Raw genomic sequence first — 20,145 nt, 5'->3', positions numbered from 1 at the left:
TCGGATAACTTTTGGATAGTTTGAGCTCGGCCAGCAGAGCCCCCTTCACACAGCGGCCATTTTACAGCTCGGCCACGCCCCCGTGTTTGAGGACCTTAAAGCAGAACTAGCAAAAGAAAAGATGTGCTTGCCAAATGCATCTTGACTCCCAGACTCTATTCAATAGAGTCTTGGGCAAAGAATCCATATCCGGTGAAGCTGAAGCAGCCTGAACTACCAGACGAGTAGTAGCATGTCTGAGGAGACACACTGGATCTCCAGGAGCAGGCAGGTGCCTGTGAGATATTGCACAGTCCACCGAGACCCCTGTATAAGGTTTGGCCCAAGTTCCCAACAACATGAGGAACAGAGACTCACTGTATGGAAGAACATCGTCTTCCCCAGTCTGACCATGATAAAAGACATCAATCAGAGGGTCAGTGGACTGAACTAGAAGGTAACAATTTCAAAAATTGCAGCCACTCTCCTCAACATATCGGCAAAGAAGGAATTTGCCTCACAGTAGGAGAGGGTAGTAGCCTTGAGGATGGGAAAGACTCCAGCCCACTAGCCACAGCAACTGCAGATATCTAACTCTCCTCCACTTGAGGTGGAATAATCTCAGAAATGGCCTAGACTGCCTTTGCATCACCCTCCACAAGGTGACTCCCAGAAGTCTCACCACAAGAAGGAAGTGAAAATGCTACATTACCCTCAGCTTGCTCTATCGACTCTGCACCCGAAGGCGATTGACGCAGGGAAGGCAACACTTCTATGTCCATAATAAGAGGAGGAGTGACTTCGATCAACCCTGTTGATGTCAATGCCGAAGTCAGCTGATCAAGAAAAAATGCCAAAGGTGGAGTCCACGAACGGCTGTGCACTGGCAAAGTAGCAGACGCTGTCCAGCGCCAACCCAACGACTCAGATGGCACCACCAAGGGCAAACCCAGAGAAACCCAAGGGCACTCCAGAGGAAGTTGAGGGCCCAAAGATGAAATGTAGAGAGTTATAGTCTCCCTCATCTGGGCCCAGCGATGCCCCGGATCCTGAAAAAATGGGAAGACGCGGGTGAAGTTGTGTACGGCTCTCTCAACCAGCGAGCGGGTGGAGCCGTGGGAGACGGAGTCTCCATGCGGCCAAGTCAGGGGGTGCCGTGACTTCCAACGCCGGCGCTTACCTTTAGACATTCTTGGAGAGCGACACCAAGATCGGCTTCAGCTCCTGGAACTACCCCATGAATGGACCTCCCTTTTGGAAGATGAAGACGGAGGCCATGAAGTCTCCAAGGATCGCGACAGACGAGCCATCATGACTTTTATACACCGTTCCTTGAGCACTTTAGGCTTCAGCCTCTGGCAGGAGCCGCAGTCCTCGGAGTTGTGGTTTTCTCCCAAACACCACATACAAACTGAATGCGGGTTTGTGGCCAACATTTGACAAGCACAAGACCCACAAGGCATAAAGCCTGATGATGAGGGAAAAAAGGGACACTGTTCCCAAATAACAAAAACTGTCGAAGTAGGTTAGAAAAAAATGGCCTGAGGTGCTGCTTCTCCGTTGCAGTGCAGAAAAGAAACAAACGACGCCTGCGCACTGGAGGGAACTTACATGAGTCCACTGACGGGAAACGTCCTTCAGACCTAAGCCGGAATCTCGCTGTGCCTTTACAGCGGCAGCAACAGAACAAATGTGTCTTTAGTACGCATTAGTTTAGCATGCAAGCCGTTATAACGATTTGCCTTAGGAGGGCGCCTTGGTGGAAAAAAGTTGGATTTTAAAGTCCAACACCTTTCCTGCTGTTGCGCATACTGGAGTTGGAATAATCATTTAACCTATTCCAAAATCCAGCACCCCCTAAGGCAAATTGTTATAACGACTTGCGTGCAGAAGGAATGCATACTAAATAAACATTCATTCTAATGATGGTGCTGTAAAGGCACAGCATGATTCCAGCTTGCGGAATACCATCACACATTCCCTACTGACGTCACAACCGAAGTCAACGTCATTGTGGAAGGCGCCGTCCCCCGGCATGCAGAGGGACTACTGAAAAACTTCCGGATCCAGTCTGAAGCCTGAGGAGAATTCAAAAGTTAAGGAATCTGCAGCTAGATGTCTCGATCAGATATTTGATATGGATAGTTTTGTAGATTTGATTGGCAAAGACATTCCAGCAGCAACACCACAAATAATTTGAAACAAGGGATCTCACCTTAGAAGTTTAATAAAAAATTAATAGCCAGTCTGATGATATCCTAAGCCAAGTTATTCTCACAATGCCTCAGCTCAAGCATTACGGGTATGTGTTTATACAACAGAGACCAAGTACTTTCTCTACTAAGTTCTTAAGTGGATACACTTTTAAAAAACAGTACAGATCTTTTCCACAAAGAAAGCAAGGCTTGCCCATCATACCAACTCAAAATGCAAGCTCTCCAGCAAGATACAACTTGCTAGGTAATCACTAATCCCTTGAATAAAACATGCTAGCAAAAATATTTGTGTATCTAAACAATATTCATCTGCTCCTCATACGTAAAGGCTTCAATCTCTTTTATAATCAGTCCATGCAAACATTCACCCACATCAGATAGATGAAAAGGATTAAAGGATATAATATTCTGTATCTTTTAGTTTACATGAAAAGGAACAATTTACACATTCTTACCTCAGTAGGGCTAACGTTTGGTAAGTTGTTTGTGGCACCAATCATGGTGAGCTTTGCCATACAATAAAGACTACAAAGCAGTAAGGATAAACTCTAAAAGAGAAGGAGGTGCTAGAGAAGGTTGTATGAATCTGCACAGACTTTTAATTATTAGATTTGAAAATGTTGCCAAATTAGTCGTTTTAGAGACTAGATTGTGCAATAATGTTACAATTTTGAAGCTAGTCACTGTCCCTCAACAGCAAAAGTTGGGCTGCGGCGTTCTCATGTTTGTTAGAGGATAGCCTTCACCCCTTAATGTGTATTAAAAGAGAGTTTTTTTCTTTTCATCCCTGGGGCACGCCGTTTTACTGAAACAGGTTCTCAGTTATAACTGCTGTAACTGGCCTTAAGACAAAACACTCTTAAGTCTGTGTGCAACATATCATGGCTGCACTTAACATAATACTTAGGGCCTATGGGCCTATCATTTTTTGGTAAATCCCTCTGTTAAGAAAAGTCAGGCAAATAATATTAGTATAGGCAGCCCTTAATCCACCACCTTTTGGAATACTGGATAAAAGTGGAGGAGAAAGATAAATAGCCTCTAGTATTGTCACTTTCGTTTAATATCCTGCAATATCTATAGCTCACTAGGAATGTGCTTGCCACTCCAAACAGGGAGCAAGAAATAAAAACTGTAAACATTTTCTCAAGGTGAAGATTTTGAAGATAATAATTTTTTAATTAGAATACAGTGATTTCTTCAGCAGAAACAAATTCTGCAAGTTATATCCACAAATGATATCTCTTCAACGATTAAATAAACTTCCTGTTGAAATCATAGTCAAAACATCATTGTGTTATCAAACATCCAATGACACTATGACAGTTTTTAAATATCTATTCTTGTGTGAATAACAATGGATTGCAGCAGCACAGTTACAACACACAGAATATTCATTCAAATACGTGGAATACAGAATTCTGCCACTTATCTGCTAAAGACAATACTTATTCTCATACCTGTTATCACTTGACTGTCCAGCAGAAGCTATCAAAGATGAGGAACTGATGAAAACAAAATCATTGGCTGTTTTGTTATGACACTGCCATGTCTAAAAACAAAAACAAACAAAAAAAAATATGAAAAAAGATCAATAGAACAAAATGCAACAAAGACAATGTTATATTTAGCTTGTCAAAAATAAACAAGATCGCCTACCAGGTAAGGTTTGGGTGTGCTTCCAGTAGCCGAACAATACTTCCAATTTGTTTGATACAAACTGATATGACCATCGCCATCAACAATCCCAAACTATAAGACATAAATTAAAATATGATTAATGCAAAGAAGCGCACATTTTCATACATGCATTTCTTAATAATTTCATGCAGCACTTGGACCAAAAAATAGTCTGGATGTGTTTTTAATCTCAACAATGGAACCATGTTTTCTACTTTTCTGGGTCATTTCTAATATAATAAAAATCCTATTTTAATAGAAAATGACAGTTCTTACCAGTAAACCAGAGGTGTTTAACCTCTAATAGTGGCTCCCCACAGAGCTTCTGAATACACAAATGTAGCTCAATGTTCCCCATTGCACTTGGAATCCTCAGCAGTTTCAGTTGAACATGTGATGTTTGAACAAATGCTTGCCCCCTCATGACCAGGCACCAATTAAGTCATGTCACCTAGCTCCAGATCACCAGAAAGAGGGTAAGGTAAATGGGTCATCTGGAAGAATGGGGGCTAATGTTGGAATGTTAGAGTAACCTTACATAGAGATGATGTGGGCCCTTAAAAGCCTTTTTCCCCAGGATGGACACATTTTTCAAACTCGAAATATCAGACAAACACAGTCACAAAATGGTGGGCATCACTCGTGTCTAAAATGAAGCTGAATTGAAATCAAAGAAATTCATACATAAGCACAGCTAGGCTATCAAGGATACTGAAGATACCAATGTCCAATCATAGAAAAGAATGTTATGGCCAGGAAGGGGAGAGAGGTTTCAGGACATAGGATACAATCTCCCTAACAAATATATGTAACACATCCTGTTTTATTTCATACCAAGGGACACCCGTCAATAAAGGGATATCTGGGTGTCCCATGGTTATTTTAATGCTAGATAAGACCCTGGTTAGAGAATATCATAAGTGCTCCCTGAAAAATGGTTGAGTCCATCCTGTTTTTTCAGGGACCAGGATGAGAGCTGATAAGGAAGCATGACACCAATAGAGTATGTGAGAAAACAAGGTTGCCCAGGGGTTACCCATCTTTGATATCCATTTCTACTGATCTCTTGATCTTATGTTGTAGGATACCCATTAGTGTTTCATATCAAGGATATTATTCATAGGAACACAAAAAGAACGGATGTAACTAGCACTTCAGGACATAAAAGGTTGCCTGTGCAGTTAACTCCCTTAAAAGAACTATTACATTTTCTATAAGCCTTTTGAGGCAGCTGTCTGTCAGGCTACATAAATATTTTCCTACTTGCTTCTCCTTCAAAAAATGTATCTTAAAGAAAATACTTGTCACTTTCACTTTTATATTAGGGTGCCTTTTAGCTTTTTATTGGCTCCTTTTTAATGTAAAATGCATGAAATTAAGCTTATTTAGCTGACGAGCACTTTTATTTTACCGTGAAATCTTTTACATTAAAAGGAATAAACATATATTTTTAAAAGTGCAACAGGATTCTACACATATGCAAGAATATACATTGTTTTAAAGTTCAATGAAGCTTGCCATGAAGTAGAACCATGCGCTTTTCAACTAGAGGAGACTACCTAAGAACAGTGAAGAAAGAAAACTCCCAGGAGAGCTATGTTCCACTGGAGCAAAGAGATATAAGGAGGGCAACCAAGAAGGTTTAAACTTCTTCACTCGTGGAAAAGGAGTGAAGAATCAGAAGACATTGTTGCTGATTTCTCTACTTTTAAGAGACAAGGGGTGATCACCCCAGGAGCAAAAGAACCTAGGAGGAGCCCACAAGGGAAAGAAAATAGTGGCTTACAGGATGCAAGGGCTGTGGTCAGCTGTTACAGGGAGCAAGAGTTTACTCTAGGAGAACCCTATAAGTACAACTTACAGTGGGTAAGCTGTTTCTATCAAACTGCATAATCCTCGCTAAGAATACTCCCCAGGCGCCAGACTGGATCCCAAAAAATTCACACAGCATTGCTCCCACGTGCCACTACGTAGGATCATGTGGCTCCATGCTGACTCCACACCACCCTGTGGCAAATTGGGGCTGCATATAAGTGCCTCCTCTTTATGCTGATGTCAGTTTCTTCTTTTTTCCCTTTCCGCACTCTGAGACGCAAAGCATGAACAACTGTTGTTACCAATGTGCTGATTACTAACTTGGAACCTTTTAGATGTAATTAAGAGGCCCCTCCACAAAACGTGACGATGGAAGTGTTATACGGTTACAACGCATTAAGTAGGACTGTGTATCTGGACAATATGAACTTCAGTATAAGGGGACTACGTTCACACAATCCAAAAATGTTGGCCTAATTCCTAGCTATCTCACAGTGCTCCATCTGAACCCCTAACCTTACCTGGGTACCAGATGGTATCAGAACCCTTAAACATGGCCACTCTTATTCCCCAAGGAAATCGTGGAAACAGATTTTTGTTGTTACTATTGCATGCCCAAGGTAAACACAAGAAAGATACAAATATGGCTTTTCAAGCACTTATTGAAACACATGTATTCTTGTCTATAAAGCATGAGCTGCATTTATTAGGCAGATTAAACAAAGCATTGTAACCAAAATTACAAGAATGGTGTACAAGATCAGCAGTTCAACCATTATAACATTACTATATGATAATACTCCTGCCTAAATCACTACCTATACTACGGAGAGCATAGTAGAAGTACACTGTGTCAACTCCATTGGGATAGCCTGTGTATGATGTGCCATGAAGTTGGTATGATGAAGAGCAGGCTCTCATCCTTTGCTGGATAGAGGGCAGAGGCAGCAGGGCTGCGGGACAGCGCACCGCATTCCAGGACAATTCCAGTAGAAGTGCTCCTCTGCCAAATGTAGCACAGAGGTTGTTCATATAATGAAAGCCCTGTTCCAATCACACTGTGTCAAAGAGGCAGAGCTGATGCAATGTTTTGTCTGGAGCCTTAGAGCTGTTTCCAACCGGACAATATAAGTGCAAGGGCAACATGATACTACTACTGTTAGATTTGGGGGTCTCTAGTTGCCACAGGTAGGTACTTGTGACAAATAGGGACCCTCTCCTCTAGTCAGGACAAGGGGATTACCCTCCTAAAATAACCCCTGCTCACACTCTAGGCTGCGTGGCGCGAGCAGTCAATGGCTTATTTCAGAGGCGCTGTAAGTTAAGCAGTTGTGACCACATACAGTAACCCAGTGACATCGCTACAAATGGACACCACACAGGTTTTATATAAAAAATAAGTAGGCTTTATACAGAGTTACCACAAGACCATAAACAACAAAAATACACACTATGATTACTTTAAGATGGTAGATTTAAGCTTAGTTCAGTTCAGTTCTTAGATGAGACACGCTGTGTTAATGTACCTTAAGTTGCGTTGCGCTTCCACGACAAGCAATGTCGCAGCGATGGGAAATGCGGCAAAGTCAGGTGCAAAGCAATAAGGATATGAAGATCTTCCAGATGTGGCACGCCTCTCGGGGATGTGAGAAACTCTCGATTCGATGCGTGGACTGCAGCGGCGACACCCTTACGATGCGACGGCAATAGCTCCAGCGGTGACGCTCTTCTCCACGATGCGTGAAGCTTCCGCTCAATGCGACAACTTCAGCGGCGACATCCAAGATGCGACAGCAGCAGCTCTGACGGTGGCGCGCTTCTCGGGGATCTGAGGTGCTCTTGGTCGATGCGGTGCAATGCGACAGTTCCAGCGGCGACACCCTCCTGCTTCGGAGTTGCAACGGCAGGCATAGCGACGGCGACACGCTCCGACCTCGTTGCGAGATTCTTCTCCTGAAGCTTTGCAGTGCGCCAACTACAGCGGCGACACCCTCCTTCTTTGGAGTTGCGACGGCAGCAGCAGCGACGGTGACACGCTTCCTCTTCGTTGTTGCGACGGCAGGCACAGCGATGGCGACCCGCTTCTTCTCGTTGAGTCGCGCTTCCAACTCCTTGTGACACGCAGTTCCTCAGAAGGCCCAAAACTGCAGCAGGCACTTCCACAAGAACTCTGGGGTGCTGGGGGTGTGAAGTCTGTTATCCCTGAGACTTCAGCAGGAGGCAAGCTCTTTTCCAAGCCCTTGGAGATGCTTCACAAGTTGAAAGCAAAGTACACAAAGTTCCTTTCGCCTTCCTCTGGCAGTAAGGCAACCACTGCAGACCAATCCCCCAAGCAGAACTTCAGCTTGTGAATAGTCTCTCCTCAGTTTCTTCAGGTTGCTCTCCTCAGTAAAGGTTTCTTCTTGTAGTCCAAAGTGATCTAATTTCATGGGATCAGGGTCCCAATATTTATACCCCAAATCCTTTGTTCTCTGAGGGGAGAGGGGCCTTTGCCCAGTCCAAACCAGTTCTGAAGCACTCTGTTTACCGGACTTCTCCTTTCCTTTCACAGTGCAGGGCAGAAACATCAGACACCCCACATGAGGTGGAGCCAGCATTGTGGAAGGCAAGTACAGTCCTGGAGCACTTTGTTTACAGGACTCCTTCTCTTCTTTCAGTGAGCAGGGCAGGGACATCGTCTGCTCCCCAGGGTGTGGAGCCAGCAGTGTGGAATGCAGGCACAGCCCTATTCAAGGTTCAGGTGCACTCCTCCCTCCCATCTAGATGCAGAACGCTCTGTTCACCACTGGGTGACTCAGCCTGTCTCCTGGAATTCCCCAGCCCCGTCACTCACAAAACCAGACATAGGAATACACAAACTAGCAGAGGCAGGTTTGAATGGTTAGACAAGCAAATACCTACTTTCTAAAAGTGGGATTTGCAAACACAGAATATTAAAATAAACTTTACTAAAATATGTATTTTATTATTCTGAGTTCAGGCATACTAGACTCGAATTTCCACCATGTTCTCTGAGACAGTTGGGATTATAAAATGTAATAACTCTAACTATCCATTCTGACCTATGGAGAACAGGTAGCCTTGCAATAGTGAAAAACGAAAATAGCTGTAAATCACTATTAGGGCATGCCATACACATCAGGGCTTGTCCTACCTTATAGTTACAATGCACCCTGCCCAGGGGCCTACCATAGGGGTGACTGATATGAAGAAAAGGGAAGGCTTAGGGACTGGCAAGTGGGTGCACTTGCCCAGTCAGCATGGCAGTACCAGACTGCATGCAGGCTCTGCAATGGCAGACCTTGGACACATTTTACAAGGCTGCTTCTGTGGGTGGCACAACCAGTGCTGCAGGTCCACCAGCAGCATTTGGATTACACGGCCCGGTACACTCAGTGCATTAGACTACGGTCTGACAGGTAAACCAAATAGCCAAACATGGAACCACTGATTAGTACATCAATTTACAATAGGGAGCACTTGCACTGTGGCACTGGATAGCAGTGGCACAGTGCCCAAAGCTTATAACACCTGCAAAAATACATGAGGCAACAGCAAAAATGGAAGGGAGACCCACACCAATGGTGCCAGGACTAACAACTTCTTAATGAGAAATATATTGCATGTGTAATAACTTCTCAATACAGTATTGTGTAAGTGTAAAACATGTAAAAAGTCACCATTAGAAAAAGATGTCAAGCGAACTTGTGTAACTTAAAAGGACACTCAGAGCGGGCCCAGATGAAACCTCACAACAGGAGGGTGGGAGGAATCTGTGGTTAGAGTGTTTACCAGAGAGAGTTACCAAAGGTAATAAATTGTTCTTCTGATGGATACTTTTTACTGCAGATTCTTCACCTTAGACAAGATTAGTATTTCCCAAATTGTGAGCCAAGAGCCAATTTTTGATGTGTTGTGAATGCCCAAGCAATATAGAACGATTACTTTAAAATCTGAACTTATCTTGTCACATTTCCTGCTCTTTAAAGACGAAGATCAAATGTCAAGCTAGGTCTACTGACAAATTGTTGCTTATTGTTTTTAATATAGAGACCGATGTTTACAAACACCTCTCACATCAGAGAAAGAAAAGTAAAGTGAATTATGTGAGAATCTTCCTGGGGTACAGGAATGAAAGAAATGGCTGTAGGATTTTATTTTTTTAGCACAACACAATGTAAATGCCTGTAAATTTAAATTGAGCAGTTAGGAAAGCAAAAATGAAGTACATTTTGTTTACAATTCTGAAGGTGTGATTGAAAAAATATTTTAAGAGGATCATAACAAATCAAGGCACTTTACTTGTTGATGCACAAATGATAAACATTTACTTAAACCCGATTTCCACACATTATCATTTTGTGCAATAAACAGCCAGATTCACGAAAGAAAATTCGGCTCGCAAAGGGCCAGATTCTGTGAATCTGGCCCTTTGCGAGCCGAATTTTTGCATTTGGGATTCATCATCCCAAATGCAAAAATCGCTATTTGCGAAATCGCATATTTGCGAGGAATTGCATTTAAGGAATCTCTATTTGAGATTCCTTCAATGCAATTCATTAACCATTTTTAAATTGCGAATTCGCAATTTTTGGTCGCTATTTACCACAAAGTCTGACTGCGTGGTAAATAGCGAAAAATTAGAAAAAAGCACTTTAGTGCATTTTTCTCAATTGCATGTTACACACACACATGTCCTTTGGACATGTGTGCGATTTTTGCATTTGGGATTCATCATCCCAAATGCAAAAATCGATATTTGCGAAATCGCATATTTGCGAGGAATTGCATTTAAGGAATCTCTATTTGAGATTCCTTAAATGCAATTCATTAACCATTTTTAAATTGTGAATTCGCAATTTTTGGTCGCTATTTACCACGAAGTCTGACTGCGTAGCGAAAAATTTGAAAAAAGCACTTTAGTGCATCTCAATTGCATGTTACACACACACATGTCCTTTGGACATGTGTGTGCGCAAAACCTGTGTAAATTTGCATTTCAGGGGTGCTACAGGGTGGCCTTTAGGCCCATAGGAATGAATGGGGAGTTATTCCTTATTTGCGATTAGCAATTAGCTAATCGCAAATAAGGAAGGTGTAGGAATCGTAATAAATATTGCGATTCCTACATGAATCCCGTTTTGCGAGTCTGTAATAGCGATTCCTTATGAATCGCTATTAAAGACTCGCAAAACGGGTCTTTGATGAATCTAGCTGATAGTTTTATCAGTAAAACTGTATGTTTGTACAAATTTACATGCCATTTCAATGAAAACGGAGCCATCTGTAAATGACATTATGCTACCACAGGATTCTTTTTTTTTTTTTTAACACAAACTGTATTGTAATTTTATAGGACAAACAGTACACAATACAGGATAATGGGGTCCATCTTGTGAGCACGAATAACATACTGTAGTCTATAACATAGTGTCACATTGCAGTTTTTAGTTTACAGTTTCCTTCAAGTTACTGCTTAAGCAATTTAGAAAACCATGGACAGTAATCAAGTACTCAATAAAACTGCATCCTCTCAAACTAAACCAGAACCCCTATGTCACCAAAGAACCTTCGCTATGGAAATAAACCCAAGAAGGGGTGGGATGGAGAAGGAGTATCTGACTGGGTGGAGTGCCGCCAATTTATAAAACTAGCGAACAGTGGCGACAATAGACCTGTGATCGCCAGGGCAATACCCCATCCAGATCAATAAATACTTATTTACTGGGACCACGCAATCACTCTGGGATCCTGATTGTGTGCCTTAAAGTTCTCCAATAGCATGTCCCACTCTATTGAGATTGATGATTTGCGGAGTCCCTTATATATACTTTCTGCTAGGCCCCACTGCTTCAGTTCTTCTTGTCAGTCTGTCAGGCTTCGAGGTCCTGAGGGACTTCCAACGCTGATGAGAAGGTGCTTGTCAGTAATAATGCCAAATTTGCGAATTACATTTCCACCTTAGAGCCCTTAGGGCCTACGAGTAACCCCAATACACAACACCCCACATTATCCCATCGGGCCAGCCCAATGACTCCACCCAGCACTCTGGTCACCCCTTCCCAGTATTTTGATGGCTGTGGGCAAGCCCACAGCATATGGAGCAAGTCTGCCTACTCTACCAGGCACATAGAGGACACAGGCGGGTATATCCTGTTGATTTTATGCAGTGTTAAGTACACACGATGGAGAATGGCATATTGAATAAATTTGTATCTTGAACTACGAGATACTTTCTTAGGGTATTCCAACAGTCGTCCCCATTCCTTGTCAGAGAGTGTCCAGCCCAAGTCTGTTTCCCGCTTCTCCCTTAGTGTATTAAGTGGTGCCATCAAATGGTCTGGGAGGCCTTTATATAGTCATCATACCAAGTGCGGACCATGTCCCATTGTATGCAACGCCCTCAATAACTCATGAGTCAGTGGCTCACGATCATCAGCTGCCCAGAGGAGGCACACATACCGGAGGAGACTGGCATGCATCAGGAATAGGATGTTTGGGAGTATGTGGGTATGTATGAAGTCATGAGGGAGCCTTGCGCAAAAAGGTCTCTCACTGTGGTGACCCCTTCACATTCCTACTCATTAGGGTGCCAGAGGCCGTGGGGAGGCCTTGCAGGGGTATGTTGGGTACATAAGGTGCCTGAAGAGAGGAATACTTCATTGCCATTTTCCAGTACAACAATGCAATGCTTAACAGTAACTTGTGTGTGGGCAGTGACGGGGCCCCAGGGCACAGCAGACGGAGCAGTTGCCCACATGCCAATTGGGCCTTAGTAAGGTCTATTTCCAGCAGATTATGGCCAGCTAGCCAATATGAATCAACAAGAAGAGGGGTAGGGTAGAATGAACACTCTTACTCCCCACTTAATTAGAAAAATACCAACAAAAGAGTGCTACTTAGTGGAAAACAAAATAGTAGCTGGGCACAGGAAGTCAAACACACCCACTAGGTGTGTTTAGAAAGCCCTCACTCACCGACCTAGTCGGTGACATGCTTCATCATCGGGCCCCACTGGGTGTGACCGAATGTCACCCCAGTGTGCTTCAACGCCAGATTTACTGCGGAGCGGGTAATGTGAAGATGTGAGGGCTATGTGAGTGATGTGAGTCGGTGACTTAAAAATGGCTTGGATGTATCAAAAATTCATTTAATGGTTGATCACCAAGGACATATTAAAAAATGTGTTGGAAAACAAAGTCAACTAAATGTCATGACCTGTTTCCAATAACATTACGTGAGCGGTCAACATGTTTCAGCCAATGTTGGTATGATTAACCTGGCAGGTCGTCGAGACGCGGTCACGAGGGTTGGTCAGGTATACTAACGGGTGCCTGGCGTCGTGGGCGATGTGCCAAATACGCCGTCACCCCCCTCCCGCAGTCTATGGGGCGTAATTTTGTCTCCTTGCAAGTGCATCTAATTTTTGAGTCTCCTATTTTGAGACTAGAAGGGCTGTGCCTCCCGTTTTTTACCGGTGACGCCACCTTCCCAGTGCACTTCGACAGATCCTTTTTACTTTCACGTCCCTTGGTAGGGTGGGCCTTAGCGTGCCCATACCGCCGGGGTTTAGTCACAATAGGTCCTGACGAATGCCAGGTTAATCATACCAACATTGGCTGAAACATGTTGACCGCTCACGTAATGTTATTGGAAACAGGTCATGAAATTTAGTTGACTTTGTTTTCCAACACATTTTTTAATATGTCCTTGGTGATCAACCATTAAATGAATTTTTGATACATCCAAGCCATTTTTAAGTCACCGACTCACATCACTCACGTAAATCCTCACATAGCCCTCACATCTTCACATTACCCGCTCCGCAGTAAATCTGGAGTTGAAGCACACTGGGGTGACATTCGGTCACACCCAGTGGGGCCCGATGATGAAGCATGTCACCGACTAGGTCGGTGAGTGAGGGCTTTCTAAACACACCTAGTGGGTGTGTTTGACTTCCTGTGCTCAGCTACTATTTTGTTTTCCACTAAGTAGCACTCTTTTGTTGGTATTTTTCAGCTAGCCAATATGACAACCACTGCAGTTGTCTGGTGATACAGTACGCCTCAAAGTCGGTAGCCCCTAGTCTTCTTCTATCCGTACGAAGCAGTAGTTTAGCTAAGCTAGCTTTACGACGTCCCTGTCCCCATATAAAATCAGTTAGTAGAGTGCTGAGTTGTCGGAAAAGCCCACTAGGGATTACGATTGGTAGGTTCAGAAAATGGCATAAATGGCACAGCAGCATCACCATTTTGGCCAGAGCAAACCGTCCTGCCACTGAAAAGGTAAAGATGTCCGCAAGGCTACCAGTGCTTTGAGCACTGCAATTGTGAGTGAGAGATTGTCTTCCAAGATATCAGCGCCCTCTCTATATATTTAAATCCCAAGGTGTCCAAAGGCAGTAGGGGCCACCAGGATTACATACTCCCCAAAGTGCAGGAAAGGTTTTGCATACATGCCACCAACGGAGAACACACATGATTTGTTTGTATTAATGTGGAAGCCAGAAAGGGTCTCAAAGGTGGACATCAATTAGGCATTTTCTATCTGCACTTTTCCATATCCTTGAAATAGAGGATCATGTCATCAGCAAACAGCAAAATGGTGTGGACTGTGTTACCCACTGGAAAATCCCTATGGCCTGCTTCCTGTCTGATTCTTTATGATATGGGTTTAACTGTAAGGATGAAGAGGAGCGGAGAAAGGGGGCAACCAGGTCTAGTGCCTCGCAACACCAGATAAGACTGGGAGATGTGATGCCCTGTTCTAGCTCTGGCTGGAGGGGGCATGTACAGTAACTTAACCCATCTGATGTAGGTCTGAGGTATTCCAATTCGGGTAAGTGTGGTGGGCATATAATCCTAATTTAAGGAGTTGAACGCCTGTGGGATGTCTAATGAAAGATAACAGTCGTGGGGGTAGAAATCTCGACTAGCATCCGTGATCTGGAAAAACCGTTGTATATTTAACAAGGTGTTTCAGCGAAGTACAAATCCACACTGATCAGTCTATCGATTGGGGAAGCATTGGAAGCAGTGTGCGGGCAAGGATCTTACTCCGTATCGAGATCAGGCGATAAGAGTTCAACTCTTATGAAGGCTTTTCAGGTTTCAGTAAGGATGTGACTAGTGCTTCACTAGTGGAGGAGGGAAGTAGTCCTGCATCTAAGGCTGTGTTACACAATTCTTCTGATTTTGGGATGAGCTGAGCAGAGTAGGTAGAGTACAATTCCACCTGGAGTCTGTCGGTGTTATTACGTGCTAGTTACTTCAGGGTCCCTCTGATTTTGTTTGCCATGATTGGCGCAAATAGGTCCTCCCCTTCTGCTGCCTGCCCTCTGGGGAGGTACGCCCTCCGTAGGAACACCTGTGACTCTAGAAGGCTAGAAGTGGGGTGTGCAGAGTGCAATTCTGTCTAATAGTCTTGAAAGGCTGAGTTAATCTTGAGTTGTGTGACCACTGTTCCCCATTTTGGGATACCCACTGCTCGAATTGGAGTGGGGTTGAGGTCTGGATGTATCATACGCACCAAAGCAGTGCCCGACCTGTCCGCCTCTGTGTGTATTGGCGATAGTCCATCACCCTGAGGCGTTCAAGTAACTCTGCATAATGTACCCTAGCCTCTTGTAACCGTGGACAAGAATCAGTATTTTTTGAAGTTGCCATCTCAAGGGGCCCCAGTGAGTCTCCTACCTTTTGGAGATCCCGAAAGATTGCCCTCCTAGCTCCTACCACTGAATCAATGGCAGAGCCACAAATTGCTACCTTAAATGATTGCCATTCTATGATGGGAGAAGGAGCAGTACCAGTGGTAATCATGAAATACGTTATCTATGGCAGTCGCCAGGATGTCACGAAAGACAACGTCTTCCAGTAGGCCTGGCAGTAGCTGCCGCATGGGGTTTGGGGGCTAGAGCCCTGCCCCATGCTATTACAATCTCCAGGGGTTTATGATCCGAGATGGATTTGCCTAAGTAAGAGGCATGCGTCATGTTCAATTGGAGTTGTGTTGGGCATAGAAAGTGATCTAGTTGTGTGTGCAGCAAGTGTGGATATGAGTAAAAAAGAGTATTGTCTCATTCCTTCATTTTGACCTTGCCACACATCTGTAATTTTACCACTAAACAAACCCGGGGGTCTACAACAGAGTCCAAACAGTACTCAGACTTATAAAAAGAGACTGTAGCATCACCAGAGGTATGCCGCCACAACTATACAGTCTTAGTTACATCTAGTAGTAATCAACACACATAGTCACCAGCGAGAGTAGGCGAGACCCACAATCCAGAGATGGATTCCCATCAAAATCTTAGTAGTGATCGTATTATCATCTGGTCATCCCGAGGTGAGGGTAGGTCATCTCTGAGGAATCGAGACTGAAACCAGCACTCACTAGGTAGGACGGGGTATTTGCCCACGATCACAAGTAGACCATACGTATAATCTCTCATGTGGGAACGTGCAGTGCAAAGTGAAGTGATTAAGTGGAAATGATTAAAAAGGAATAGAGAACCAAGATCAGGCAAACTTTAATGAATGTTGGTCTCTTTCAAGTTAAAACCAGAACAGCGCAAGAATATGCAGTTCAACAAATGTCTGCAAGGGGGCCGACATGTTTCTACCAAAACGGGGGAATAACCTCCCTTGGTATTCTTCAGGGCCTCTGTTCTCTAATATCAATGCGACTGCGGCAAAGTGTTGCACCATGAAAACCATAAGTGATAAATGTGCCTAGTTCAAAAACAAAAAGGACATGCGTATATATTCCTCCATGTCAAATGGCGTGTTGCTCACCCATATTGACAGGGGATAAAGCCTCACCTCACCTGGACCTGTCTCAGGAGAAAGGGGGCCACGCACTGTCCGTCGTTGCCTCGTGTCTTTCCTGATTCTGTAATTCCCTATGCATCCAACCACCGCTTCAACATTCTGGCCTGATGAGCCAGTGCTGTCCCAGGCAGTGGGGGTGTGACCTATCAAGCGTCACGTTGAGTGCCACATTACAAATCTCCCCATGTATAAAAAGCTTCCTGCTCTGTACTGAGGCATATATGCAGCCGAGGACTATCATGTCCTCATCCAGGGAGCCTCTCACCAGCACATATCGACCCTGTGTATCCACCCTTGAGTCCTGTAGCCCAAAAGGCACATTGACAAGTAGTCATTTTGCCGCTCCACGTGCAAAAGGCAAGTACGAGGTGTGGAATAGTTGACCCCGCCAACGCTTATGTAATTTGGAGGCCTCTGCAGCAACCAGATGCAGTTCTTGGAGGAAGGGAAAATGGGCCTGGTGCTGGTGCAGTTGGGTCGAGATCTAATGTCTTTTTTGTATGGTTACCACACCCCACACATTCCAAGTTACTAGTTTGTATTGCTTAGTCACTGATGCCATCTATTTGCCTGTAATATTGGATAGACATCTGGGTGTGGCGCACCTGTAAGCAGCCGCCCCTCCCCCAGGGTTGGTGGCGACACTTTAAAAAAAAAAATGTTCCCTAAATACCAGTGATTGTGGGTCATTCGAGCAAACTTGTAAAATAAAGGTCTTCATTTCAAACTTGTAGAATCAGGTGCATCTGCTATAGGGGTGCAACTAACCAACCCAGCTAGGTGTGTTGTATTTTTTCAGTTCAGTCTGGAGAGCGGTCAAGGACCATCCAGCCCCGAACCGGTGCCCAGTGGGGTTAGTTGGTGTTTCAGTGCCATTGTGATGTACCCATCATGGTATATCGGGGGATGTTGTTGTGATAGTAGGCAGACGCTGGTCCCAGTCTGTGGGAACTTTGATTCATATAAGAATCTAGGAAATGAGTTTACCATGAGGGTGCATAACTTCTATGTGGGGGTACCATATTGTGCATTGAGTTCAGCTTGACAATTGTGGAGCGGTCTTTCCCAATAAATCATCTGCAGTTTGAGTAGTAACTGTAGGGAACAACGTCACCCTTCCTGCAGTATCAGAGTCGGAAGACACTATTTGGGGATGAGCTGATAAACGGATGCAGAGAGTGCAGTGTGGTGGCATATCTCATGGCTGCCAGTTGTCCCTCCAGCACCTGTTGTGGGTAGGAGGTAACCCAGCCCCAGCTGTCCTTCTGAGGAACAAGTTACTTACCTTCGGTAAAGCTTTTTCGGGTGGATACAGTATCTGCCTGTGGATTCCTCACCTTGTGAATATCCCCTTGCATCAGCAACATTCGGAAATTCTTTTTGTAGCGTTGTGACGACGTCACAGAGGCACGGCATCGCGCGCGACTCCGCTGACGTCACCGACTCCATAATAGGCCCACGCCGGCGTGATGACATCAGTTCCGCCCTTTTTTCCGTGCCTTCGAGGCACATGGACGGACCGACAACAGTAGATATATACACAGTATACACAGTACATAAATGTCAAGATAACACATAGTATGAAACCAATGCAGTAACTCAGGTATAGAAGAATGAACAACGGGGAGGCGGGTGGGTCAGTGAGGAATCCACAGGCAGATACTGTATACACCAGAAAAAGCTTTACCGAAGTTAAGTAACTTGTTTTTCTAATGGATACATCTGCCAGTGGATTCCTCACCTTGTGAATAGAGCCCCACAGCAGTCCCCACTCCCAGAGTAGGGTGTCCACTCTCCTATACCAGAAAATCTTGGACGACAGAGCGCGCAAAGTGACCCTCCCTCCTCACCTCGGAATCCAAGCAGTAATGCTTCGCGAAAGTGTGGAGGGAGGCCCTAGTCGCCGCTCTACAAATGTCCTCTACAGGTACACCCCTGGACAAAGCAGATGTAGAAGACTTTGCCCTAGTAGAGTGAGCTCTTATACCCTCTGGAGGTTCCTTACCCGCCAAGGCGTAGCAGATCTTAATGCACAGGATAATCCATCTCGATAGCGTGCGCTTGTGCACCGCCTTCCCCTTCTTGCAGCCAGCAAAACCAACAAAGAGCTGGTCATCCACACGATAGTCTTTAGTCCTATCGAGGTAGAAGCTCACCGCCCTTTTCGGGTCCAAGCGGTGAAGTCTCTCCTCCTTGGAAGGGTGAGGGGGAGGATAGAAGGTAGGGAGTGTAATGGACTGTCCTAGATGGAAAGGAGTTACCACCTTCGGCAGAAAAGCAGCCCTGGTCCTGAGTACCATTCGTTCAGCATGAATGGACAAGAAGAACAAGTTACTTACCTTCGGTAGCGCTTTTTCTGGTAGATACAGTATCTGCCTGTGGATTCCTCACCTTGTGAATATCTCCCTTGCCCCAGCAACGTTCGGAAAATTCTTTGTAGCACGCCGGCGTGGTCGACGTCATAGGAGCACGGCATCGCGCGCGACTCCGTCTGACGTCACCGACTCATTATTAGACCCACGTCGGCGTGATGACGTTAGTTCCGCCCTTTTTTGCGTGCCTTCGAGGGACCCGGACGGACCAACGACAGTAAATATACAAATATACAGTGTACACAGTACATACAAATCAAAAACCGCACACAAAGTGCATAGCAAAGGTATCAAAAACCAGAAATATAAATACATAAAACCAGGTATAGCAGAGCGGACAACGGGGAGGCGGGTGGGTCAGTGAGGAATCCACAGGCAGATACTGTATCTACGAGAAAAAGCGCTACCGAAGGTAAGTAACTTGTTCTTCTGATAGATACATCTGCCTTGTGGATTCCTCACCTTGTGAATAGAGTCTCACAGCAGTCCCCACTCCCGGAGGAGGGTGTCCACTTTGCTATACCAGGAAATCTTGGAGGATAGAACGTGCGAAGTGGCCATCCCTCTTCACCTCGGTATCCAAGCAGTAGTGCTTCGCGAAAGTGTGGAGGGAGGCCCAAGTCTGCTCTGCAAATGTCCTCAACAGGAACACCGCTAGACAAAGCAGATGTTGCAGACTTTGCCCTAGTTGAATGAGCTCTAATACCCTCAGGAGGGTCCTTACCTGCCAGAGAGTAGCAAATCTTGATGCACAGGATTATCCATCTGGAAAGTGGGAGCTTGTGCACCGCTCTGCCCTTCTTGCAGCCAGCAAAACCCACGAAGAGCTGATCGTCAATACGATAGTCTTTAGTCCTATCAAGATAGAAACTAACTGCTCTCTTTGGGTCCAAGCGATGAAGCCTCCTCCTCCTTGGAAGGGTGTGGGGGGGATAAAAGTTAGGAAGGGTAATGGATTATCCTAGGTGGAAGGGAGTTACCACCTTAGGAAGAAAAGCAGCCCTGGTCCTGAGAACCATTCTTTCAGCATGAATGGTCAAGAACGGGGGCTTGGAACTAAGAGCCTGAAGCTCACTTACACTCCTTGCCGAGGTAATTGCAACCAAGAAGACCGTTTTAAAAGAAAGAAGCCTCATGGGACACTTGTGTAAGGGTTCGAAGGGGGAACCCATTAAATAAGTTAACACAAGATGCAAATCCCAATGAGGAACAACAAAAGGAGAAGGTGAGAACTTATTAGTGAGACCCTTCAAA

General features: G+C 44.7%; 1 protein-coding gene across 4 annotated transcripts in view; it reads right to left on the bottom strand.

Moving 5' to 3' along the window:
• DMXL1 (Dmx like 1) overlaps positions 1 to 20,145 on the bottom strand; it is a 2,287,446-nt gene that overhangs the window by 115,582 nt on the left and 2,151,719 nt on the right. For all 4 annotated transcript variants that reach the window (XM_078675553.1, XM_078675555.1, XM_078675552.1 and 1 more), the window contains 2 exons: positions 3,855 to 3,947; positions 3,656 to 3,747 (listed from right to left, as the gene is read on the bottom strand). In XM_078675553.1, coding sequence (XP_078531679.1) covers positions 3,656 to 3,747; positions 3,855 to 3,947 — 185 coding nt within the window. The remainder of the gene's footprint in view (positions 1 to 3,655; positions 3,748 to 3,854; positions 3,948 to 20,145) is intronic.

This window comes from Lissotriton helveticus, chromosome 2_1, assembly GCF_964261635.1.
Source record: "Lissotriton helveticus chromosome 2_1, aLisHel1.1, whole genome shotgun sequence".
NCBI classification, from domain to species: Eukaryota; Metazoa; Chordata; class Amphibia; order Caudata; family Salamandridae; genus Lissotriton; species Lissotriton helveticus.
The sequence above is the reverse complement of the archived record's forward strand: the minus strand, read 5'-3'. Positions and strand labels throughout refer to the sequence as shown.